This window comes from Phytophthora sojae (assembly GCF_000149755.1).
Source record: "Phytophthora sojae unplaced genomic scaffold PHYSOscaffold_3, whole genome shotgun sequence".
NCBI classification, from domain to species: Eukaryota; Oomycota; class Peronosporomycetes; order Peronosporales; family Peronosporaceae; genus Phytophthora; species Phytophthora sojae.
This window is the reverse complement of record NW_009258117.1, coordinates 2,748,090-2,771,012: the sequence shown is the minus strand read 5'-3', so window position 1 is coordinate 2,771,012 and position 22,923 is coordinate 2,748,090. Positions and strand designations below refer to the sequence as shown.

Below are 22,923 nucleotides of genomic sequence, written 5' to 3'. Positions count from 1 at the left end.
TTTGTCCTCCCGTTTGTCCTGGCGACTGGGGTTAACCCCGATTCACGAATCCAAGTTCGTCGACGCATGGTTCGCAATCCAAGCCGCTCACTACGGTGGAAAATACTCCATTGAACGGATGCTGGCTCTGGAAGAATATACCCGTGTGACGTCGTTGACTCGCGTGATATACATCAGCGTTGGCACACCACTAGTTGTCGTCGTGGCGGTACTTCTACAAGAAAGTGTCCCGCTTCAAGACCCGGCAGCAGGTTGGAGGGCGAACTATGGATTTTGGTTTCGCGCGGCAATGACTGGGTTTGCGGTCAGCATTGCGAGCACTGTGCATATGCGGCGATGGATCAACCTCCCTCGGATCCCTACTGTGTACACCCTTCTTTATTGTATCGTTACCGCTGCAGGATACGTCTCAGCTGGAATTGCAGTAGCGGCAATCTGGGTCTTTCCTGTTCCGTTCTATATGTTCACGCTTTGTTGGGTAACTACGATTATTATACTGGCATACATCAGGACTGCCGTGGGCGCTCGCGCTTTTTGGAAAATTTTCGCTCAGCGCGAGCACATTCGCCAAATGAATCGAATTGGGACATTGCACGCGTTGCTGTACGTTGCGTATCCTTTGTATCAAGTGCTTTTCAGTAAGGCGAACCACACCGACTACGAACTGCCCATGCTGCTGCTACTTACAGCCTTTAGACTCGTGGTAAAGAAGGTATTTTCAATGGTGGCTTTGCACAAAGACATGTGATCCCGGTCCTCGTCGTTTTCACTGTCGATTTCTTCGATCCGCTGTATCTTGCGACGTTCATGCAGACTTTGTCGGCGGCAACGCTGGTTGTCTTTGTGATCATTGACATCATTCAGACTGCGGTGGAATTGCAGGAACTTCATCAGCGAACGCGTCGTATCATTGCTCGCACGCGGAGAGTTGCTGGCGGGGTTCCTCTCTGCAGTCTCAACAATGGCAAGTTGCTCGAAGCGGTACGATCGTTGTGCTGCTCTTCTGGGGTACTTCAAACGCAAATTCGAGTCGGTATCAATGGTCGTTCTTTTATCGAGCACCAGCTTTCATCCGAGAACGAGAATTTGTTAAGGAGGCTTGAAAATGCTCGCCAATCGGGGCTACCTCGAAGTTATTTGAACACCAATCGAGTACGATTCGCCTCCAGTCACAGCCAACATCAATAGTGCCGATTCCCATTGATGCAGTAAGCAAAAAAGACCGACGTGCTCACGGCAACACGAGAATTTCGGTACAGCCAGTAAGGACGGAAGCTGTCCTCGACAAAACTGCTTCGAAATACTCGAGCCGTAGGCGATCGGTAGTAGACAGCTCCGTTGTGTTAAAAGAGGCGCTGGAGGTGCTTTTCACCTCAGAGTGTCTCGTGCTGGCCGAGTACGTGGAGGCGATCATTCCTGTCCTGTATGGCGCCTTCATCTTGACGATGGTTCACCAATCCAGCGCGCAGTATCATACGGAAATGAACGGCGTCACTCTGGACAATGTCAGCGACATGGTGTTAAGAATGTTCCTGTACGCCCTCCTGGAGCTTGCATCGTTTATAGCGCTTGCACTGATCACGAAACGCAACTGTGGAGTTAATGCACTCTATCAGCTTGCTTTTTTTGTGCTGGAAATCCACATGATGTTTGTCCAGTCCGCGCTATTGATCGGCGTACTGATGACGTTGACATTTCGTGTCGTACACTTTGGTCAGTACGCATTTCAGTTAAAATATGCAGAAGACACGCCAGCTAACGGACTGAGCTCTTTGGTTTCAGGTTATCCCAGGTATCGACTTTTCATTTCAGTTCGAATGGATTACACAAAGGGCATAACTGAGAAAAACGAGCAAACTGTTAGCCTCCAAAGAGCTTTTCAAGCCTTATGGGCTGCTGTCGAGCTCAACTCTATAACACAGTGATAGAAAACGAAGTTTACAATGGGGTAGCTGACTCAGGAGAATAGCTCTGTACATGCAGTGCCTCAGTGCTGTTGTTTCATAGCTTTTTGAAAGTAGTAGAGCACCTCAGCGGCCGTCGGTCGCTCGTGTGGGTCCACACTCACGCAGCTTTCAGCGAAGAGAACCATGTCCGGGTCCGTGAACCGCGAGAAGCGAACCCGCAGTTTGCCCATCGACATCATCTGCATCATCGCGGCCTCGGACGAACCGCCTTCTTTCGCGTGCGAGTACGGCAGCTCGTGAGTGTCCAGCTCCGACAGCACCACGCCGAACGAGAACACGTCGGCTTTCTCATCGTAGCGACCTCCGACCATCACCTCGGGCGCCATCCACATCCAGCTGCCCACCCCTGCAGTCATCGTCTCATTCGACCGAGTGCGCGATGTCCCAAAGTCCGTGATCTTGGCGTCCAGCGACTCCGTGAGCAAGATGTTGCGCGACTTGAGGTCGCGGTGCAGCACCGCAGGCTCCAGCGAGTGCAGGTACGCGAGCGCGTACGCCACTCGGTACGCGATCTCCACCTTGCCGGCGTCCATTCCCTCCGGGTCTCCGTTCGCACGGTAGTCGTTCAACAGTGACCGCAGGTCGCCTCCGGCCATGAACTCGGTCACGCAGCACAGATCACCGAGCGATTCCCACGCGACGCCCACGAACTGCACGATGCAGGGGTGCTCCATCGTTGCCATGAGTCGGATCTCGGAGAGGAAGGCTTGGATCTGCACGAGGTCCTTGCGTTTGTCCGGCAGCAAGGTTTTAACGGCCACGTCCTGGTCTCGGTAGCGTCCTCTGTAGACCTCTCCGAAGCCGCCCCGGCCGATCATAGCTCCGAGCTGTACTCGGTCGACGGAGACCCTCGCGGCTACAATGACGGGGTCTTCCCAGAGGTTTATCTTCCCGTCGGGCATTGAGGCTCCGCTCGAGTGCGTCTTTGACGTGAATCTGGTGTTGTCTTCGTGTTCTTCAGGAGAGCGATCGTCGTTCAGAAGCCGCACTTGCTTCCCTCGGACCGGCGGCTCCAAGCCCTCCGAGGTAGATCGTCGTCGTCCTCGGTCTCTGCGTCGAAGTCGCCGCCCAAGGAAGACCGCGAGCAGCACGAGCACGAGCACCACAGCTGCTACGATGATGCCGACCAGTGCTCCGGCGCTCAACCTGCCGGAAGAAGTGGACGAGTTACTACTGGAGCCCGATTGAGAGTCGCTAGTGGCGCTGTCTGCCCCTCCACTGCTGCTAGTTGATGGACCGGGAGAGGGGGTCGTCGAGGTGCTGCCTCCACCCGAGCTGCTACTCGAGCCGGAAGTTGAGGGGCTTGGGGTCGTCGTAGGGGCAGGAGACCTGGTCGTGGAGCCGCCTCCAGACGAACTGGAGCTGGACGGAGGCTTGGAAGACGGAGAAGACGATGACGACGACGATGATGAAGATGGCGAACGACTTGCACTGCTGCTGCTGGAGCCAGAGGTCGAGTCCGACGTGGACGTCGAATTAGCTGCGCAATAGTCGGCCACAGGTGTCAGGAGGTCTGCGTCGAGCTCAAAGGTGCCGATGGAGCACTCGGACGGCTCCACCTGCTTCAACTGCGTCAGCATCGCTTGACAGGCGCTGCTGGAGCACATGCTGGCCATCTCGGCGGTCGTGGGAGATACCAGCGACGTCACCGAGTAGCCCGAGTCGGACGAGCATGTGGACGCGTTCGACGCCGCCAGGACCTCCGCTACAGTCGTGGAATTGCAAGACGCGGCGTCTGCAGCGAGTGCGAGCACAGTGAAGGCCACGGCAAGAGCGGCCAGCAGCATTGTCGGAGATGATGGTCGCGACCACGAGGGAGTGGGAGAAGACTCGGAAGTGAGGCGGCGCCAAAGGCATGGAGCATGGATGCGGTACCCATTTCGTTCAGGTCGGTACTACTAGCGAGACAACTTCAACTAACCTGGTATCCAGTTCGAATGTTTGATCACCTATACTTTGTATATTTTAGTCGTAGTTTTAGTCGCGAATAATGGAATGGTTAATCGTTTTGATGCTGTTTCCTCGTCTTCTGAAAGTGGTAGAGCACCTCAGCGGACGTGGGTCGCTCGTGTGGGTCCACACTCACGCAGCTTTCAGCGAAGAGAACCATGTCCGGGTCCGTGAACCGCGAGAAGCGAACCCGCAGTTTGCCCATCGACATCATCTGCATCATCGCGGCCTCGGACGAACCGCCTTCTTTCGCGTGCGAGTACGGCAGCTCGTGAGTGTCCAGCTCCGACAGCACCACGCCGAACGAGAACACGTCGGCTTTCTCATCGTAGCGACCTCCGACCATCACCTCGGGCGCCATCCACATCCAGCTGCCCACCCCTGCAGTCATCGTCTCATTCGACCGAGTGCGCGATGTCCCAAAGTCCGTGATCTTGGCGTCCAGCGACTCCGTGAGCAAGATGTTGCGCGACTTGAGGTCGCGGTGCAGCACCGCAGGCTCCAGCGAGTGCAGGTACGCGAGCGCGTACGCCACTCGGTACGCGATCTCCACCTTGCCGGCGTCCATTCCCTCCGGGTCTCCGTTCGCACGGTAGTCGTTCAACAGTGACCGCAGGTCGCCTCCGGCCATGAACTCGGTCACGCAGCACAGATCACCGAGCGATTCCCACGCGACGCCCACGAACTGCACGATGCAGGGGTGCTCCATCGTTGCCATGAGTCGGATCTCGGAGAGGAAGGCTTGGATCTGCACGAGGTCCTTGCGTTTGTCCGGCAGCAAGGTTTTAACGGCCACGTCCTGGCCACGTCCTGGTCTCGGTAGCGTCCTCTGTAGACCTCTCCGAAGCCGCCACGACCGATCAACGCACCGAGCTGTACTCGGTCGACGGAGATCCTCGCGGCTACGATGACGGGGTCTTCCCAGGAGTCTGTTTTGGTCGCTCCATTACTACGAATCTCGGTCGTGGAGGAATGTGGTAGGGGCGTCCGCTGCTTATCCTTTTTGACTGTCGGCGGCGAGTGATCATCCTGGACTAGCCGCCTCATCCTGTCACTAGCGGTAGGTTGTACATTTTCTAGGTCGGGGTGAGCAGATCGACGATTCCTTCGTCGACGCCGCACGATGAAGAGCACTGGCAACACCACCGCTGGAGTTACGACGACCCCCACCACAACACCAGCTACCGGGCTCAATCCCTGATGAGCTGCCTGATTCAGACATTCCACTACTCCCTTGGCTTAGCTCTTCAACTCCGCTGCTGGTGGTGGTATTCGTCGATCTTCGACTGCTGCTGCTCGTGGCAGTTGCCGGGACCGACGAGCAGTAGCCGCTTAGCGGGGTGATCAGATTGGCATACAGCGCGAACGTCCCGATTGTGCACTCCGATGGAGAGAGCGCTTTCAGCTGGCCTATCACCGTTTGGCAGGCGGTGCTCGTACACATCAGCGCCATCTCCGAGCCCGATGGGGTGAGGAGCGATGTAATCGAGTAGCCCGAGTCCGAGGTGCACGTGGTTGCGTCCGTCGAGGTCAGGAGCGTCTCGATTGAAGTTGAATCACATGATGCAGCGGCGGTGCCAGTGAACAGCTGAGCTACTACAACAGCAGCAACAGCGACGACAACTCGCATTCTTGGTCACACTGAGAAAACTTGGAAGTGAGGCAATCTACACTATCTTTCCTGTCACCTGTAAGTGTCACTCACCTCTGGTGACTGTATGAATGAGCACTGGTTGCAAATCCTGTTCCCGTCTTACGCTTTCGTGACTGCCAATTGATTACAGTCACTAGCCGAGCGCCGCCACTACGCGGCGGTGAATTTTTTGTTAGTTGGCGCTTCGCTCGCAATGCTCGCTGCGCTATAAGAGCAGGCTGCGTACGCTTCGCTACGGCAGTAGTGGACCCGTTCCGCTCGCCTCGTCGGCTCGCTGCACTACTCCCAATGTCAGGTTAGTAATACAGAGGCCGGGGCGGGTCCTGCGGCCCCGCAATATCGTTGAGGGGGTCGCCTTCGGCGACGGGCCTTCGCTGCGCTCGGCAGCAATTTCAGCCAATAGGAATTCACGTGATCTACTCTCGGACGGACAGCGACACTCTGATTGATTCTTAGGATGGTTTGTCCTGATTCAGGACTCTTGATGAGCCTAAAAATCTTTAGGTACAATTTGATTCCAAAGCTTCGGCCCGCAGGATCTTTCGTCCTTGAGAATACTTACCACCAGCTTGATCCTCAGTCTAATATATGTGTTGTTGTGCATGCACATATTGCAGACCCTAAAGCAGTGTGGCAACATTTATGAAGCCTCCTGTGGCTCATCAAACTTTGATGTCAAAGCGGGTGGCAAGTTGCCTTTTCTGTAGCCATTTCCAATTTGATGTGCTGAACACAATGCTATGTACCATTCGTGTACCGGTGTACGTGTCCCATGACGCGCATTATTGCTCGACACCTGCGGCCATCATGCTGCCTATGATCAAGCTGGGCGGCCTGGTGGCTCGCACGCTGACGAAGCCCCTGGCGCGCGTGGTCAAGTCGCGCTCCAAGGTGCACCCGCTGCTGAACGCCGTGTGCGGGCGGCTGGGCCAGCAGCAGCACGAGCTGAGCATGAAGCTGCACATGGGCTTCCGCGGCATCTCCAACTACACCATCAAGCCGCTGCCGGCGGACCAGGCGGTGGAGCAGGGTGCGGACCTCGTGGGCGAGCTGCTCATCTTCTCGGTGGCGCTGGGCGTGGCGTCGCTCGAGTACTCGCGCTCGGCGGCCAGCGCGCGCGTCAAGGAGGCCAAGCAGCGCGAGCTGCAGCTGCAGGAGGAGCGCGAGGTGGAGGCGCGCTTCGAGTACCTGGAGAGCCAGGTGGTGTGGCTCGAGGACCGAGTGGCGCAGCTCTCGGGCGTGCTGGAGGCTGAGATGGGCGCGCGCGTGGACCAGCTAGTGGCCGAGGCCAACAGACAGAAGGAGGAGGGCGGAAGCAGCGACGCCCAGGCGTCGACCGGCGCCTCGAGACTCGCGCGCAGGAGACAGCAGCGACTTGACCAGAACGTGCATGTTGGCGTCGATTTCGACGAGAAGGTGGCGGCGGAGGCTTCGTCCTCAGTGGCGAAGCTCTGGACTTCGACGTACGACGCAGTGGCGGGGTTGTTCAAGTAAAACTAACTGCACTGCTTGTTGCTTACTGCGGTTTCTTGTGGTTTATTACCGTCCTAACGTCATCAGGGCATCATTCGCTTGGGGGCTTATTCTACCTTACAGGCGTTATCAGCCGATGAAGAGCTCCTGGCTCATCTGGACAGCTGCGGTCTTGAGAGCCGAAGCCAGATCGGCGCGTGCTTGTTCTGCTGGATCAATCGGCGACTGTTTCTCTTGTTGTGACAGCAGTCGTGTGTTGCCGCGTGGGCCCAGCTCGTGGTGTAGCTGAAGAGCGAAGCGGATGCACCGCAGTACGAGTGTGGGGTGCCGGACGTCGGTCGATGCAAACTGGAAGATGTCGAGCCAATTCGAAGCTGTCATCATCCGACACATCGCTGAAGTGGTCACGTGCCAGCACTTTGCTGACCCGATGGTATTAGCAAGGTGGAGAAGTTCTTGCATGCTTGGGAAGCTGTCGAGCTTTGTGAGTGTGCGCACCGCCTCCTGTTGCGTCAACGGGAGGAGGTTTACGCACAGCTGAACGTTCGACGCCTTGAACGCCTTCAGTCTGTCAAGCACAGTAAGACTATTGCCCGCTTGGTCTTGTGGCTGCTCAAGCTTTAACTGGCGGAGCAGGTTACTGTGCTGGCGGAGTAAGAGTGCTCCGATCTCGACGAATTCTCCGTCAGCGCACAGAAGCCGAATCGTTCGGCCCTGCTCGTCCCCGTCATTGGGATCTTCCTCCTGCTGCTCGTCGTTATTGTCACGGCAGAAGACGCTACTGTCTTTCGTGCAGCTCTCGATCTTCAGCGTCGAGCACTTGTCGCTACAGTTTAGGCAGATGGATAGCAACGAGACGGCCAGCCCCGCGTCGTCGTCGGACTGAATTGCCGAGACCAAGGCATCGGTCCGGAAGTCCTGGTCTTCCAGAGCCTCGCGGATAGCTGCGTTGCGCTGCGCCAGGATCTGCATGGTGAGGACGATATTCTTCTGTAGGAGGACGTTGGTCGAGCTCAGGACGGACTGCACACTCGCGGCCACGACGCCCGACTGCCACGCCACCTCTTCCGTCACCCAGTTCAGGAGACTGCGGCAACTCGCAGCCACCGCAGCCTGTGCTGGGGTCTTCTTGGCTCCGCTGCACGCCGACAAGAGCGCCCGGTAGATAATGACACAGCCCTGCTCGATGACTGCACGCAGGATGTCGCTAGGTGGCGAGTGCCGAATGATCAGCTCCAGGGTCGTGGCTGCCGTTGCTGCAATGTGCGGGGCGCTGTGGTTTAGCAGCCACGAGATCGATATGAGGATTCCTGACAGACGAACGGCACTGCTTAGTGCGCTGGATGAAGCGTCATCGAGGACAAGCAGAGAGCAGAGCAAGCGCAGAGCTGCGTCCTGGACGCCCGAGTCAACGCTCGCGATCCCCCGAGTGCAGACCTGAAGCATTGCAACTGTGTCGTCAAAGACAGGTGATCGAGCACCTCGCCGCTGAGACTCGTCAGGACGCGCCACCGTTGCCGCTGAAACGAGCAGCTCGAGGTAGATGTGGTCGCAAGGGTGTAGCTTTACGCTTGTTGGTTTGGCCAGCTTGAGAGCAACAGGATGCGTCGTTGGGACTGAAGCTGGTGCCACGCCCTCGTCGCCTAGCAGCCAAGTGGCGCAGTGCTGCATGGCAGTCGACCGGCAGATGTGCGTCGTCATAAGCCCGCTCAGCTCATGGGTCTCCAGTGAGAGCAGCGTTTGCAGCCCCAGTGCCGCGGCTCGCGCAATTTTGGGGGTCCGCTCCGCGCTTGTGGACAGAGAGAGCAGGACGTCCACGACCTCCATGACCTTGGGGGCCTCATTGCCCCCGGCCTCCTCAAGCTGATCCTTGGGCTGGCCGTCATGAGATGAAGTCAACGTCACCCAGAGACTTGTGATCAGGATTTGCAATAGCCGGGTTGCGACCAGATCTTCTTCAGCGGAGTCGGTCCGCCCCGACCGAATGGCTTCCCGGTCGAGTCGCGCGTGACAGTCCACGATCTTCTCGCGCAAGTGGTCTCGCCAATGCGAGTGCCAGATGCGTCGGAGGAGCCGATCGGTGGCTTCGGAACTTGACTGTCGGGGTGCTGCCACTTGCTCTAGCACAGCCACGAGAGCGAGCACCAGCGAATCGGTAGACGCGAAGACCAGCAGCCCCAGACGTCTCCAGCACTTGGTGTCGAGCCCCAGCAACTCCTCCGCAAGGCGCTCGGGGTCGTTGGCCGCCCACAGTTGTAGCAGCGCCAGCTCCAGCAGTGCGTCGGCGTCTCCATCGCTTAGCAAAAGCGCCCCTAGCGGCATTGATACCTATCCGATACGAGCTCACGCTCAGGTGTTGATGACCATTACGAGCGGATTCATAGCAATTAGGTAACAGCTCCATCGAAATGTATTTTGGTGAATCGAACGAAGTAACGGATACCGGCACTGCTTTCATTGCTCTCGATGGTCAAGTGTCAGCGCGGCATCATGCGCTAGGTTCACCGTTGCCAAGGTTCAGCCCCACCTAAATGGCTGCCAGCCGTCATGGCGCATGTAGTCTAGTCTACACAGCGCAGCTATGCTGGAAGACAAATTCCAGTGGGTCAACGCGACCGAGTATTGATTCATCGCGGCTGCTATCATAATGTACCAACCTCCGGAGCTGCGATCTCATTGTCTAATGGCGAAGCGCGACTCATTACCACGAAGAGAGCGTTAACCGGCGACTGGTTTCTTCGAGAGTCGATAACTTCCCACGAATTCGATCCTAGAATCAAGGCCTCGAATCTAGGCTAGATGGGGCCGCAGTCAAAGCGAGTCGCATCTGCGTGAGCGTCATGCAGACAGTGTCTGCCAGACACTGCCTGCTCGCGGGCGACTCCAGTCCTCGCGCGTTGCGCGCTGCAATTAGCTAACTGCGGCGAAGATACACTCGGCAACTTGTCAAGTTGGTGCGCCCCTTCAGCGGTGCCGGCCGACCAATCACACGGCGCGAACGAGACTTAAAGTGAGACAGGATTCGCAACTGACACCAACCCAGCAGCTGTTCCGCCGACGGCTTGCTTTTTGTATGGTGTAACCAGTGACTTGGCTTTTGTATGGGGATGAGGCCAGAATCCATCACGGTCCGCCCAGAAACTGTCATGAACAGTGGGACCGAAGAGCCACATCTTGATGGCACCGTCCCACTTTGAACCCTCAATTTTGCCACTGCATCGTGACTTGCGCGACTTGCAGCTCGCAAGTCTTGCACGGCCCGCCGGCGCAGCTCCGCTGGCGAGCGCCAGCCCCCTTGCCGCACTAGCGGCGTCACGTGGGACCTCGCTTCCCTCGCCATGGCCGGGCTGACCTGACAGATCCGGCAGATCCGCGCAGCTGGGCGGCGCCGCGGCGCTGGCAGAGAAACCGCGAAGCCAAGCGCTTGCTCCCGGCCACCACCGTCATCGCCATCGCCATCGCCATTGCGGCAGCGGCGGTGGCGCCGCCAGCCTCTTGGCCGCGAGGGGATCCTCGCTCCGAACTCAACTGGGCCCGATCGGATCCGCGCGCCAGCCGGTTGCGCCAACTGGTTGCCGCGACGCCAAGGTGTATCCAAAGGCTCAGATCGCTGTCAGCGGCGCGCTCCGGCTTTGGCGCACGAGCTCCTTTTCTTCGGTCATCACCGGCGAGAGATGGGGCCACGGGACCAGCTCACTTTGCGGCCGAGCTTCTTGCAGTCCACCGACCGCGCCACTTGAAACTTTTCCCCGCAGCGCGCAAGTGGAGACAGGAAGCACAGATCACTCACTGCGCGATCTCCCGGACACAGGTTTTGATTCACAGGCCAGCCGAATGAGCTACCCGCAGCGCTATATCCCGCCCATCTATGTGGACCTGAACATGCCGGCCACGCCCTCGAAAGACAAGGACTTGCCGGCGCCGGCGCAGCCCTGCTCGCCCCCTAGCTACTCGACGCTGCCGCAGTCGAGCGACGCCGAGCCTCGCCCCAGCCGAGCCAACTCGCTGCTCTTGGACCTGCTCGAGTTTCCTCTCGCCTCGGCCGACCCCAGCCCGGACGCGCTGCTCAAGTGCGAGCTCGAGAGCGTGCTGGACGTGGGCAACGGACACGACACCCCCGCCGGCGCGCAGCAGCAGATCTTCCCGCTGCCAAATGGCCGCGAGGAGTTGCTTGACCAAGATGTGGCCAAGATGAAGCAGAGCCACGACCCGGAGGTGCTCGAGGAGGTCGCGGCCTTCCCCGCCGCCGTCTTCACCAACACCACCATCTCGGCCTCGCGCTCGACCCACGTGAGCAGCGTGGCGCCCTCGCTAGTCGCGCAGCGCGGCGGGCGCACGTCTCAGTTCTCGGCCAAGCAGCGCCGCGAGCGCCACAACGCCAACGAACGACGACGGACGAACGCCGCCAAGGACCGTGTCCGCGACATGCGCGACACGGTCGCGGCTCTGGAGCGCCAGCGTCGTGAGCTGAGCGCCCAGCGCGACGCCAACGCCGCTGCCAACGAGTTCCTCCCGCACAGGAGGCCCGTGGCCGACGTGGTGCCTCGCGAGCGCGTGGACGGCGACCTGGGCTACAGCATCCCGGCCAGAGCCACCTACCTGGACCTCGCCAAGTCTGTGGACGAGCTCCGCGACGAGAAACGGTATCTTGAGGAGCAGCTGGACCAGCTGGACTCGCAGAACAGCGCGCTTCAAGCGGTGCAGGCGGAGCTGGTCATCGATGCCACGGCATCCCTGACGGCCGCCGGATCCAAGAAGAGCCTCAAGCGCAAGCGCGCGGACAACGACGACGCCTTGTCCTCGGACACCAAACGCGCGGCCCTCGAGGATATCGACACCCCGGCGGGCGGCTACTGCCTGGAGACCGAGGCCGTTCCGTCGTTCCTCAAGGTGCTCTTCCCCGAGCCGATGACTAGCGACGCGGCCTTCAACTGGGTCAAGGACAGCTACGGCGACATCATGGCCCTCAAGGCCCAGCAGAAGCCCGCGGACGCCGCCGCCATCTCGGTTCTGGGCTGGCGCGAGGACAAGCGGGAGGTGGCCAAGGCCGAAGGGCCGGACGACGAGAGCTCGATCGAGCTCATGATGACCCAGGACTTCGCCGGCGTCGTGTCGGGCGAGCTCGTGTTCAACACGTGGAACCTCCTGACCGTGCTCGAGGCCTTCCAGCAGCTCTTCCCGCTGGCCAAGGACCTGGCCGTGCTGCAGACCATCAACGACGACTGCGTGGTCGTGCGCGTGGGCATCGCGCCGAGCCGTGACGCCCCCGTGGTGCACAGCATCGTGGTGCTGGCCCGCGGCCAAATCGACGGCGGGTACCTCGTGAGCATGCGCTCCGTGCCGCTGTCGGCGGGCCAGAAGGCCTTCGCCGCCGGCGAGGAGACATACCTGCCTGTGCTGGCGTGGTTCATGCTGCTCGACAAGTACGACGAGTACGCCCAGCCGGTGTGTGAGGTCATCGTCGGCGCCTCGACGCAGCACAAGTCGGAGCGCGTGCTGCAGCGGCTGGCCACCGACTTCGTTGCCGGCGTCGTGCGCTGGCAGGAGGCTGTCGGCCAGAGCAAGCACTGGCTGCTCTGAGCGCTCGAGGTGCTCGAGCATATTTAACAAGGTAGTTTAGTAGTAGTTCATCCGCGGGCCTGGAGCGGGCGGCGGATACAGTCGCGACTAACGCGCGTTAGTAGTAAGGTCGAAGTAGTCTAGCCTAGTTAGCAGTAGTTTTGAAGCAGGGCGTCATGAGGCGCCTGCAAGTAAGGCCGGCGACGGCGACAAAAATGCATCAGAGTTGGCAAAGAATCTCTTTGCAGAAGAGCGGCAAAGGAGTTGCAGGCGTGACGAGGAAGTGTCCGCGTCGTCCAGCTTCAACGCGTTTAGTCCAGTCCGGCTATCAAGCAGTTTCAGGCCTCGGTCTCTACATGTACTTCCAAGAGCGATGATTACGAGCTCATGTTGGCAGACAGCAAGCAGCGGTTCAACCCGTCCGTAGCCTCATGAAAGCAGGGTCGCCGCCACACTACATGTACATGTGCTCGGCAGTACTGTACCGAGCACACTCGCGAGGCTGGAGTCGAGAGCATGTGTACATGCGCGCCGACCCATGAAAAGGAGCCCCGCCCGAATCGGGCGAGCCCGATCACGCTGCACTCGAAGGTGTTGCTGACTCACCCAACCATATGAACGCCACGGGGCTACAGTCGGCGCTGGCTTGAAACTGGCCGTGCGAAATGATCGCGGCCAAGTCACCAGGATGTGCCATGATGCGCTTGCGCCCGGGTCTCGGGAGGAGCCTCCCAGCCGGCGTCTGGCAGACGCGCGCTCGCTGCATTCCACGCCCCCGAGTTCCCGAGTTGAGGCCCGACGTCCTCGACCTGGCAACAAATAACAAGCGTAATGGCCACTCCAAACCTTTACAAACCTGCAAAGGCAGTTCCCGGCAGGCATGCCGAAAATACGATATATATCTATTTCTCTCAAGTTAACGAAATACGTATTTGTTTGTATACCAAGAAGAGAAGAAATAAATATCTGAAGACCCGGTGCTGACGCAGTAAATTATTCAGTAAATTGCTGCACCTTCATGGGTTCTTACTAACACTGCCCACGGTCGCCACATCCGTGTTAAGGTTGCTGAACAACATCATTTTAGCATAAAGGGAAAATTTGATGGCGTTAACACAATGTAAATTAGGGGGAAAAACTTCTCAATCATGAAGGATATATTCAACCGCAGAAATAAAACAAGAAGTTTTGATCTAAAGCTGGAATAAATACCGGATACACCAAGGAGGTATACCTACAATAAAATATTGATTCCGAAAATACAAATATATTTCCGGGCGTATTTATTTTTCGGGATCCCTGGTTCCCGGTAATATGACAGTGTTCCATTGAGCAGATAGTTGTCGAGAAACACAGCGCTGCTCGGCCGCTCGAACTCGCATCGTACACTTCGCCCCGCTTCGCACATTCACTCCCCAAGTGGTCTCCTAGATTTTGTTCATCACACACGGCTGCCTTCCGCCAAAAAGACGTTGAAGCCAATCCAAGCCTTTGACGGGGCATCTTCCCTGCAAACATGCTCGTTGCTGCCAGCCTTACCACCGCAGGAGCCCTCGTGAGCCAATCCCACGACTCTCCATGCGCAGTGCCATCTCGAGGATCTCGATCGACCACCACCCCGTACTTGCGAGCGCTGTGCCCTCGATTTCTCCACCGAAAGTCTGCTTGCAGTCGTCAAGCTGATCGCCCGCGTACTCGTAAAAGCTCCAAACGAACACATCCAGCCAGAAATTCTCTTTGTGCGGCTCCACCTTCCGGCGCCCGCGTCGGACGGGCGCTGTGCAGTCTCCGTCGTGCTGCAGATACGTCTTGGGGTCCAGGTTGCGGAGGATCACCATGCAGCCATCGGGCCCGAGGTCGACCCGCATGGCCAAAATGAACGCTCGGATGCGCACGTCCGTGTGCTCGCGCTCCAGTGTGTAGTAGTACACGACAGCGTCCTCATTGAGCCTCTGCACGACGTGGAAGTGCACCTTGGCGTCGCGCGGACGCATGATCACAATGGGCTCTGGCAGCGACAGGATCTCCCATATATTCCGCGCCATCATGTCCGTCGCGCGGCCGTGGAACGTCTTCTCCAGGGAGAACATGAGCTTGTTCTGGCGCAGCACGTGCCGATCTCGCCAGCCCAGCACGCTCGTTCCTGTGGAGAAGCACGTGTCGCTCTCTCGGAAGGCCTTGATCTCTCGGTACGACGCGCGCGCCATCTCGGCGCACTGGTCTTGGGTCAGCGGGTTGACCTTCAGCACGGGGTTCCGCCTCTTGTGTTCCTGCTCCTGCTCGGCCTGTAGCTGGGCCTTCTTCTGGGCCGCGGCCAACTGGTTGATCTGCCGCTCCATATCCAGGTAGTTGGCGTGCAGGCGCTTGAGCTCCTCGTTCTCCTTGGCCAGCGCGCGCTTGACCTGCGCCAGCTGCACGTACGCGCGGTGGGCGGCGTTGGCCCCGTCCTCGGCGGCCTGCGCGGCGGCACCGGGCGTCGGCTGCGCGTCTCGCTGGTGGTGCTCGGCCAGTAGCCGCTCGTACTCGGCCTCCAGAGCGTCCACGTCGCGCTGGAGATCGTCCAGCAGGTTCTGGAGGACAAGTTTATTTAACAAGGACACAAGCGTCAGCAATCAGCCGCGGCTGGGGGTCGGCACGAGCGAGTGCGGCCGTCGCACCCGCTTCTTGTAGTAGAGGCGCTTGGCGCGCAGGCGGCTCTTGGTGCGCTGGTCGGCGGCCGCCAGCACCTGCTCGAGGTCGTCGCTGGTCAGGTCGGGGTGCTCCATCCTCAGCTTAGCGGCAGCGGCGTGTTCTAGCTGGGAAGTCAGTCTCGATAGCTAAAGTGAGACTAAATGTGCCGAAAAGATTGCACTCCAAGAGGAGATGACGACCAATCGAAGAACCGCACTTTCGACTGTCACATGGATACTGTGCACTTTCGCGCAAAACTGAGCCTTTTGGAGGTCAGCTTTTTGAGATTGAGCGGCTCTGGTGAGCGAACGACAACGAGCCCGATAGGATACAGTAGAGGGCACTGTGCAAACTTGCTGTACGGTGCATGCATTGCGTGCTTTTTCATGCAGACCTGCGCGTGTTGTTCATGCCGCGCGATTCGTCCTTGGCTGCTTCTTTAGATCTATCAACGAATACACCTGCTACCAGTACACCTCCATCCGAATGCGCTGCGTGCCAGCATTGACAACTTCCTGTAGGTTCGTATGGCACAATTTGTATCCGCAATGAATTCATCGCATGAACTCGACCATCAGCCACTCCGTGGTACATGTAAGCTGCCTGTGCTACCCTGGTACTGAAGCTCCGCGGAAACGGGCGCGAAAAGTATGTATAGAGCCGAGCATGCGGGCTCGCCTCGTTTTGGCAGGCACGTGTTCATCGAGTATGCAACGCTCTTGCTTGCTGACGCCACTTTACGCGCACGCGAGCGTGGCGTGATGACTTACATGTACATGGGCATCCGAGTTCTGTAGCTGCCCCAAGCTAGCGGCGGCGTTGAATGCGTGCTTCATGTTGCCGAATCCAGGAGAGGCCAAGCATTTCTGGTGCATGCGCATGAACCAAGAGGCCGGCTACGTAGAGTTATTGCGGCCACCCGCGCTCCCAGCCAGACAAGCAGGCTTTCCACCGCTACGCCTCGCTATACAACTTGCCTCCTTTTGCGCAATCGATAGCGCATACACGCTCAGCGTTGGCGGCGGCACAGCGACCAGCCTGCTTTGCTCAAGCTACGTTTGTCAAGTGAGTTGTCTGGCAACGTGCTCGTGACGCAGACAAGAGGGTTTTGGCAAACAAGTTATGGACAAAGTGTTCGTGTATTTGTCTAATAAATTATCTGTACCTCACCGCAAGGTTTCGTTGGGGTGGGTGTTGTTTCTGTTGCTACTGCTGCTGTGGCTGTACGTCGGACATCTTCCGTTCACCTCCATCTTCACACTGCACACACTTATTCACACACAATGTGTCTCTCGCCGCCTCGTGCTGGCGAGTGGACGGCCACCGCTGATTTACATGGCCAATTGAGCGCCCACCGCGCGGTTCTCCCATCGCAGGTGCAGGCACAGGATCTCCACGGCCATGAAGTCGACGTCGGCGCGCGTCGGGTAGGAAAGCTGGCCACCGGAGGTAACGGAGAAGCCGCCGTCCGCGTTGCACTCATACCGCTGCCACGTCGTGCAGTCCATCCAGCGCAGGTTGGTCTGCTCGGACGCCCCGACAGGCTTCATATTGATCGAGCGCGCGCCCAGGAGGTATCCGTTGGGCAGCTTCTTCCGGAAGAGCACCGCCAGCACGCGATCCACGCGCGTGGCGTCGTGGCTGGTCATGTCGTAAATGACAACCGCCTCCTTGCCGACCTTCTTCACAAGCTGGGCCTTGATAGACCCGTAGTAGATGCCGGAGAAGCTGTCGGAGTTGCTGACGTTGGCCCACGTCTTGTGCATCACGTCCTGCATGCTCACGTCCTTGGAGAAGTCCTTCTTGAGGCTGTAGGTGAACACGCCGTCCTGGGACACCACGCTCTTGTAGCTCCAGCCGTGCTCATCCTGGTGGTCCTTGAGCACCTCGCCGTCCATGGAGCAGTTCATCGCCGAGTGCATTCCCTCCTCCACGGCCGCAGCGCACACCGACTCATCAATCGAGATGCTCAGCTGCTGCAGCTCTGCCGTGTAGTCGCTGCAGCCCTGAAGGAGAAGCTCGCCACGCTGCGAGCAGCTTGTGGTGTCCGTCTTGAGCTGAGCGTTCTGATGGGAGAGGCCCTGGATGACACGCTGCAGTCTCTCGATCGCGAGCACGAGCTTGACCTTGTTGATGCTCGAGTCGTCGGCGCCCGACATGTTCATGCAGCGCGAGTAGTAGAGACGGCTGAGCCCGTCCATCTTGGCGCGGAGCTTGGCCAGCACGTGCTCGACAGGGCGGCCGTCGCTCGGTCCTGGGGCAGCCGAGGTGGGGGCAGGTTCCTGGGTGCTGGCGGGGACGTTCTGGAAGGGGTCGATGACCTCGTGGAAGAAGGCGGCCATGGCGTCCTTCTCGTCCACGATGAACTGCTGCAGGAAGTCATCGTCCGCGCCGATGGGGGACAGCAGCATGCTGGTGGCGTCGGCGCCCTGCTCCACGGAGATGGCGAGCGGGTCCTCGACCACGGACAGCTTGCCGCCGCTGATGGAGATGTCGCGGATCTGGATGGCCTTCTCGTCTGAGAGGAACATCTCCTGGATCATGTCGATCTCCTCGTTCGTCCAGGAGGCGGCGGGCGGCGCCACCCACTGCGACGGCGCCTGGGATCCGGGGCTCGAGACGGCAGACAACATCTTGGACTTCTCCTTCTCTCTCTCAGACGTGCTACGGACGTCGACGCTTGTGATCCTCTTGGCAAAAGCCCAACTGCCGGGCCGGAAGCGCATCCCGCCGTGGCCGTGGCCGCCGCCGCGCCGACATGCCGAAAGAGGATTGACAGCAACATCGGATGAGTGCGCGCGCCCTGCTCCGGATCTCTTTTCAACTTGCTGCGCGGCTCGCAATGCAAGCGCAGGCCGCATAAGGCATCACGACGTCTCTGCAATCCAAGCGCGGCGCGGCAGACCCGCCCTCGCTCGCCCTTGCGGTGGCTTGGATCGCGGGCGGGGCGACGCCGCTGCCATCCGGATTACTCACGCGCCATGCACGACGAGCTCGATCGGCCCAGACGAGACGAGTGTCCTCCTCGGCTGGCGTGGGGCGTCCTCGCCGACATAGCGAGGCAAAGCTCGCCTTGACAAGGCGAGCGCGGCGCCCTCCTCGTCAGCGAGCGCCGAGTCTCTCCGCGTTGCGCCAGCTGCGCCCCGTTTGGGCGCCAACACCGCCCTTTGTTGACACGCGAGTGTCTGTTGGCCAGCGCGAGGCGCTCGGCGAGAGCCGATGCGCGGAGTCACGTCATGCCGCCCGCAGAGACGAACGTCGGCGTGTTGGCCGGAGCTATGCAAATAACAGGCCCGCGCTGCCTTCTCGTCTGCTGCCGCGAGCTCCAATCGGCCGCGGCCCAGCGGCGCGCCTGCGAGCAGAGCCCCGATGAGCAGCGGCGCTTTCGGTGTCGCAGGTCTCCGCTCGCTGCCCGTCCTGCCGCGCAGCCGTCTCCGCAGCCGCCATCGCCGCCGCTGCCATGGTGGAGGCAAGCAGCACCTTTGTGATGACTCTCGTGAGGTACGGAGGGCGTCGCGTTCGGGTGGCGATACAGCCGAAGGCGCTCCGAAGACTCAGCGAGCGATTGCCGTGAGCGCGGGCTGCCAATCCCGGCGCGGATCCTCCGCCCCTGCAATTCGCGGCCGCATCGAGCCGGAAGGGATCTCGCTGGACGAGTCGCTGCGATTGGCCCATTGTCGAGACGGAGCATCCTCTGCGTGCGTTACATGTACTGTATTAAAATACATGCACATGTACATGCACACGTCCACCGTGCGTCCACAGCAGGGGGCAGCACCAGTTGTTGCAGTTGGTCTGCTTCAAGATCGGCACGACAAGCGGATCTCCGAGCTGCCCTCGCTGGTCGGTCGGCACGGCGCCGCTAACGTGTACAGTTCAAGAGATTCCCGCCTTGGCATCGACAATCACCGCCCGATGTTGCCTTCAAGGACTTCAGGGCAGACTGGGCGTTCGCTCTCCGAGGTGAAGCCGAGGTCTTGCAAGCTGCAGCTCGTGTTTAAAAAGCAGGAAAAAGTGGGATGAAGGTGAGTGGCGCGAGGCCCGCTCGACCTGGCGTTGCATTGCGCGGGACTCGATTGCCTGCGAGCAGCTCGCAGCGACGGCGAGCTTCTCAGCCGCCTGTGTAAACAACGAGCTCTTGTCTTTGGCAAAGACTCTTTGCGGTGCGCGCCGCCCGCAGCAGTGCTGCTCACCACCCGTTGGTTAACTGCAGCAAATCGGCCTCGCTCAGCGCGGCGGAGCATGTGTTCCAGTCTGGAACTTCCTGAGCCACCGCCTCTTTCGCCGTCGTCGTCGCGGAACCCGTACACCATCAAAATGAGTCAGGGAGACCAATCGACTGATGAGGAGCTCGAGTGCGCCTGGCTCGATGATCTCGTCGTCCGTTGCCTGAGGAGGAGCAGCGGAGAAAGCTGTAGCTGTTGGCTGGCTGGCCTTGGTCTTGCGGTGGTGGCAGCGCTGCGGCTTGCAACCGAATTGCGATACGGACTGAAGTTGGCTGTATAGCGGGTGTTCATCTTGCCGATTTGATGGTCGCACACTACCGCATCAGCACAGCAGCGCCAGGAAGATTGCTACGCGGCGCAACGTCGGCGCCCCCTTGTCGCTTTGGACCGCGGCGCGGTGTCGCACGATCTGCTGCAGCCCGCAGTGCGATCAGGCGAGCCCGTCGGCGCTTGCATCGAGTCTTGCTGGGTTACAGCACAATTTCTGAAGGCGCCAAGACGGGCAAGCCCTGGCATCTAAACAAGCCGACCGCCTCACCAAGACCCTGCTGGCTGTGCCTCAGCCCTCAGGCCGGCCGCGCGGCGCAAGAAAATGATCTTCAAGATCAGCGTGCGGGGCTGCGGAGACTTTCTCGGGAGCTGCGTCGTCCGCGCATCCCTCCTCCTCCTCCCTCCTCACCGAGATGTAGGATGCAGTCCGAGACGTTTGTTGGCGTGCCAGGCCGGAGTCTCGCTCGCTCCGACCAGGGCGGCAGACTAGATGATCCACGGGTCGTCATCGCGCACCAAGCAGCCCATTTGTGCAAGTCCAGCAAGATGGGGCGGGCGGTACCATCCGGTGAGGACCAGAGCTGGTCCTGGAGGACAACTGTCTCCGATCCTGATTGAGCCAAATAAGGTCGATTTTCGCCCAATCACAGTCCTTCCCTACACTTCCTCGCTGCGACCATGCGCCCCATGCGGCTCGCCGTGGCGGCGCTGCTGCTGCTGTTGCTCTTGGCGCTCTCCAGCGTGCGCGGCATCGTGACGCCCGACGCGCCGTCCGACCCCACGCCTAGCGCATCCGCTGACGCGTCCAGCGGCGACTCGACGGCCTCTGAGGCCGCCGAACCAACGCAGAACGAGGGGCCAACAGGCGACGCGCATTCCGTCGACGCGGACGCCGCCTCCAGCCCGCAGCGCATCGCAGAGCCGGACGAGCCCAAGGCGGACACGGAGCTGGCGGACGAGGACGTGGACCCGCTGCTGGACGTCCCCAGCGGCCTCTTCGAGGTGGTGGACGCCGACAGCGTGGACAACCGCAAGCGCCAGAACTACGCGTCGCTGGACGCCGGCGCCACGATCCTGGACGCCGCGCCGGACACCAAGAGCCCCACGAACCTGCTGGTGCCTGACAAGGACCGGTACATGCTGACGCCGTGCTCCAACCCCAGAAAGTGGGTCGTCATCAGTCTATCGGAGGATGTGAGTCAAGGGGACACAAGATATGCTTTACACAATTGTCAGAGAGGTAAGGGCTGGACTGACGCCGTTTTGACTGGCCTTGTTCTCATTGGCAGGTGCACGCAGACGCGATTGCCATCGCCAACTACGAGAAGTTCTCGTCGCCAGTCAAGGACTTTATCGTGCTGGGCAGCGTCAACTACCCCACGGACACGTGGCTCGTGCTCGGCAACTTTACGGCTGCGCACTCGAATGGGGAGCAGATTTTCCAGCTGGACGCGCAGCAGCACGTGCGGTACATCAAGTTCCGCTTCCTGTCGCACTATGGATCGGAGTATTACTGCACGCTCAGCCAGCTACGGTGCGTTGCTGCTGTGCCGTGGGTTTTCGCTACAGTATCTAATCTGTGCACTGAGTGCTGCTGTAGGGTATTCGGCCGGACGTTCACTCAAGTGATTTCTCAGTTGGAGAAGAGCATCGATGCTGAAGTGGAGGCTCTCGATGCGCAGGCTGCAATCCCAGCCCCGCAGCTGTCCGCTCTACCTGACAGCGCTGAGATCTCTGTGCCCCGCATCCCAGACCCGACGGAGCTCACGAGTCAATGCTTGATGGAGAAAAATAACACAGTCGTGGCTGTGTTTTACGACGAACCCCAACGGATCGAGCATTATCGGAGCCACGGGATGTGCTGCCTAGTCGACTATACTCCGGAGAAAATCGAGGCAGAGGTTGCTGCGAATTTAATCACAAACGAGCACGCAGCTTCAACAACTGCCGACCCCATCGACGCGGACGTTGTCGACGGTGCATCGCTGTCCTCTGGCTCATCATTACATAATGGCGCATCCGCAAACACCAGCGCGTCGGTCAACGGTTCCAGTGCTAACGCAACAGCCCCGAGTAGCGCGGCAACGCCAGCTTCCTTACTGCCTGCAGCTCATAATGCTGCAGCAACTTCTACGCAAGGTCTCGGACGATTGGAGAGCATTTTCGTGCGAATTACGAAAAAGAGTAAGCGTTCCCTAAAGGACATGTTTCTTACAACACCCAAGTTTCTGACCTTCTTTGTGCGCTTGTATGCAGTTCAAGCCTTGGAAGTAAACCAGAGCGTCATGGGACGACAACTGGAGGAATTTCATACACACCAGTGGGCAGCGATTAAAATGCTGCAGGTAACAATACGTCGTACGGCGAGCGAGGGGAAACGACCCCCACGCTCTAACGCTCTGTGCTGTCCCTATTGTAGGCGAACCAAGAGTCCTTGAATGAGCAGCTCAAGGAGATCCGAACTATGATCATTGATCTGGTAGGCAAAACCGTTGTCATTGCTGTATGTGCAGGTGTGTATTGGTTGATTGCTCCGTACTGTTGTGCAGAAGGAGCATGTGGCCAAAGAGTTGGCCGCAAACGAGAAAACGCTGCTGAGGTATGGTCGACTGCTCGATGATGTTCGGCGAGACAACATTGCTCTCTGGGTGGGTACAATAGTCAATATCTTGAGTCGTGGATTCGGCGCGTTTGAACTCATAGTATCTTTGTCCATGGCGTGTGTATCAGAACGAGATCCTGATCGTGCGCGAGGTCATCACAACCATGAAGGCAGGCATCCTCTGTGCCATTGTCCTGTCAGGCTTTATCATCCTGTTCTACCTGCTCCGGCTTCTGTTTCGCTGCGTGTCGAAGTGCAAGGAGCGCGCTGATCTTCGGGAGTGGTTCTGGCGCATGGAGAACGAAGAAAGCAACGCCGACGAGGCCGTCAAGAATATCCCGAGCGTCGACATGGTTGCTGGCGCGCTGCGCGTGAATCGAAAAGCCCAGTTCGGCTCGTCCTGGGACGACTCGGCCATCGAGCGGAAGACCCTTGTCAGCGACATGGTCGGCGACGGCCCGCAGAAGTTCCGTCGCCACAAGGCGAAAAGGTCGAGTCAGCCGTCCACGTCGCTGAAGCGCTCAAGGAAGTGAACGTATTCATAATAAAGTC

General features: G+C 59.1%; 11 protein-coding genes across 11 annotated transcripts; 4 read left to right on the top strand and 7 right to left on the bottom strand.

Moving 5' to 3' along the window:
- Positions 1-49: 49 nt before the first annotated feature.
- Positions 50-748, top strand: PHYSODRAFT_496628 (hypothetical protein; the record flags this gene model as incomplete). The annotated part of the gene is made up of 1 exon (XM_009524522.1): positions 50-748. A coding segment is annotated over one exon (699 nt), but the record flags the coding sequence as incomplete, so codon positions are not given.
- A 1,031-nt stretch (positions 749-1,779) lies between these two features.
- Positions 1,780-3,229, bottom strand: PHYSODRAFT_543580 (hypothetical protein). Its single transcript, XM_009524521.1, has one exon. The coding sequence runs from the start codon at positions 2,867-2,869 to the stop codon at positions 1,988-1,990; it is 882 nt and encodes a 293-aa protein (XP_009522816.1). The 5' UTR covers positions 2,870-3,229; the 3' UTR covers positions 1,780-1,987.
- A 123-nt stretch (positions 3,230-3,352) lies between these two features.
- Positions 3,353-3,754, bottom strand: PHYSODRAFT_405686 (hypothetical protein; the record flags this gene model as incomplete). Its single annotated transcript, XM_009524520.1, has 1 exon — positions 3,353-3,754. A coding segment is annotated over one exon (402 nt), but the record flags the coding sequence as incomplete, so codon positions are not given.
- Positions 3,755-4,971: 1,217 nt separating this feature from the next.
- On the bottom strand, positions 4,972-5,547 carry PHYSODRAFT_492562 (hypothetical protein; the record flags this gene model as incomplete). The annotated part of the gene is made up of 1 exon (XM_009524519.1): positions 4,972-5,547. One exon carries the CDS (start codon positions 5,545-5,547, stop codon positions 4,972-4,974), a length of 576 nt encoding a protein of 191 aa, XP_009522814.1.
- Positions 5,548-6,378: 831 nt separating this feature from the next.
- Positions 6,379-7,065, top strand: PHYSODRAFT_328250 (hypothetical protein; the record flags this gene model as incomplete). The annotated part of the gene is made up of 1 exon (XM_009524518.1): positions 6,379-7,065. The coding sequence occupies one exon, from the start codon at positions 6,379-6,381 to the stop codon at positions 7,063-7,065; it is 687 nt and encodes a 228-aa protein (XP_009522813.1).
- A 108-nt stretch (positions 7,066-7,173) lies between these two features.
- Positions 7,174-8,871, bottom strand: PHYSODRAFT_490698 (hypothetical protein; the record flags this gene model as incomplete). Its single annotated transcript, XM_009524517.1, has 3 exons — positions 7,174-7,781; positions 7,827-8,538; positions 8,662-8,871. 3 exons carry the CDS (start codon positions 8,869-8,871, stop codon positions 7,174-7,176), a joined length of 1,530 nt encoding a protein of 509 aa, XP_009522812.1.
- A 1,885-nt stretch (positions 8,872-10,756) lies between these two features.
- PHYSODRAFT_558610 (hypothetical protein) lies at positions 10,757-12,624 on the top strand (the record flags this gene model as incomplete). Its single annotated transcript, XM_009524516.1, is given in 2 exon segments — positions 10,757-10,855; positions 10,870-12,624. The coding sequence occupies 1 exon segment, from the start codon at positions 10,879-10,881 to the stop codon at positions 12,622-12,624; it is 1,746 nt and encodes a 581-aa protein (XP_009522811.1). The 5' UTR covers positions 10,757-10,855; positions 10,870-10,878.
- A 1,514-nt stretch (positions 12,625-14,138) lies between these two features.
- Positions 14,139-15,368, bottom strand: PHYSODRAFT_264516 (hypothetical protein; the record flags this gene model as incomplete). Its single annotated transcript, XM_009524515.1, has 2 exons — positions 14,139-15,173; positions 15,261-15,368. The coding sequence occupies 2 exons, from the start codon at positions 15,366-15,368 to the stop codon at positions 14,139-14,141; spliced, it is 1,143 nt and encodes a 380-aa protein (XP_009522810.1).
- A 1,236-nt stretch (positions 15,369-16,604) lies between these two features.
- PHYSODRAFT_558605 (hypothetical protein) lies at positions 16,605-17,961 on the bottom strand (the record flags this gene model as incomplete). The annotated part of the gene is made up of 2 exons (XM_009524514.1): positions 16,815-17,961; positions 16,605-16,751 (listed from the first exon to the last, which is right to left on the bottom strand). Exons 1-2 carry the CDS (start codon positions 17,904-17,906, stop codon positions 16,605-16,607), a joined length of 1,239 nt encoding a protein of 412 aa, XP_009522809.1. The 5' UTR covers positions 17,907-17,961.
- Positions 17,962-18,549: 588 nt separating this feature from the next.
- On the bottom strand, positions 18,550-18,948 carry PHYSODRAFT_328245 (hypothetical protein; the record flags this gene model as incomplete). Its single annotated transcript, XM_009524513.1, has 1 exon — positions 18,550-18,948. The coding sequence occupies one exon, from the start codon at positions 18,946-18,948 to the stop codon at positions 18,550-18,552; it is 399 nt and encodes a 132-aa protein (XP_009522808.1).
- A 1,547-nt stretch (positions 18,949-20,495) lies between these two features.
- Positions 20,496-22,901, top strand: PHYSODRAFT_460966 (hypothetical protein; the record flags this gene model as incomplete). The annotated part of the gene is made up of 7 exons (XM_009524512.1): positions 20,496-20,572; positions 20,672-20,963; positions 21,059-21,303; positions 21,370-21,953; positions 22,026-22,114; positions 22,189-22,248; positions 22,500-22,901. Coding segments are annotated over 7 exons (1,749 nt in total), but the record flags the coding sequence as incomplete, so codon positions are not given.
- Between the last annotated feature and the right edge of the window lie 22 nt (positions 22,902-22,923).

Coding starts and splice junctions, on each gene's coding strand:
- PHYSODRAFT_543580 (XM_009524521.1), bottom strand. CDS start 2,869: ATGCCCGACGGGAAGATAAACCTCTGGGAAGACCCCGTCATTGTAGCC.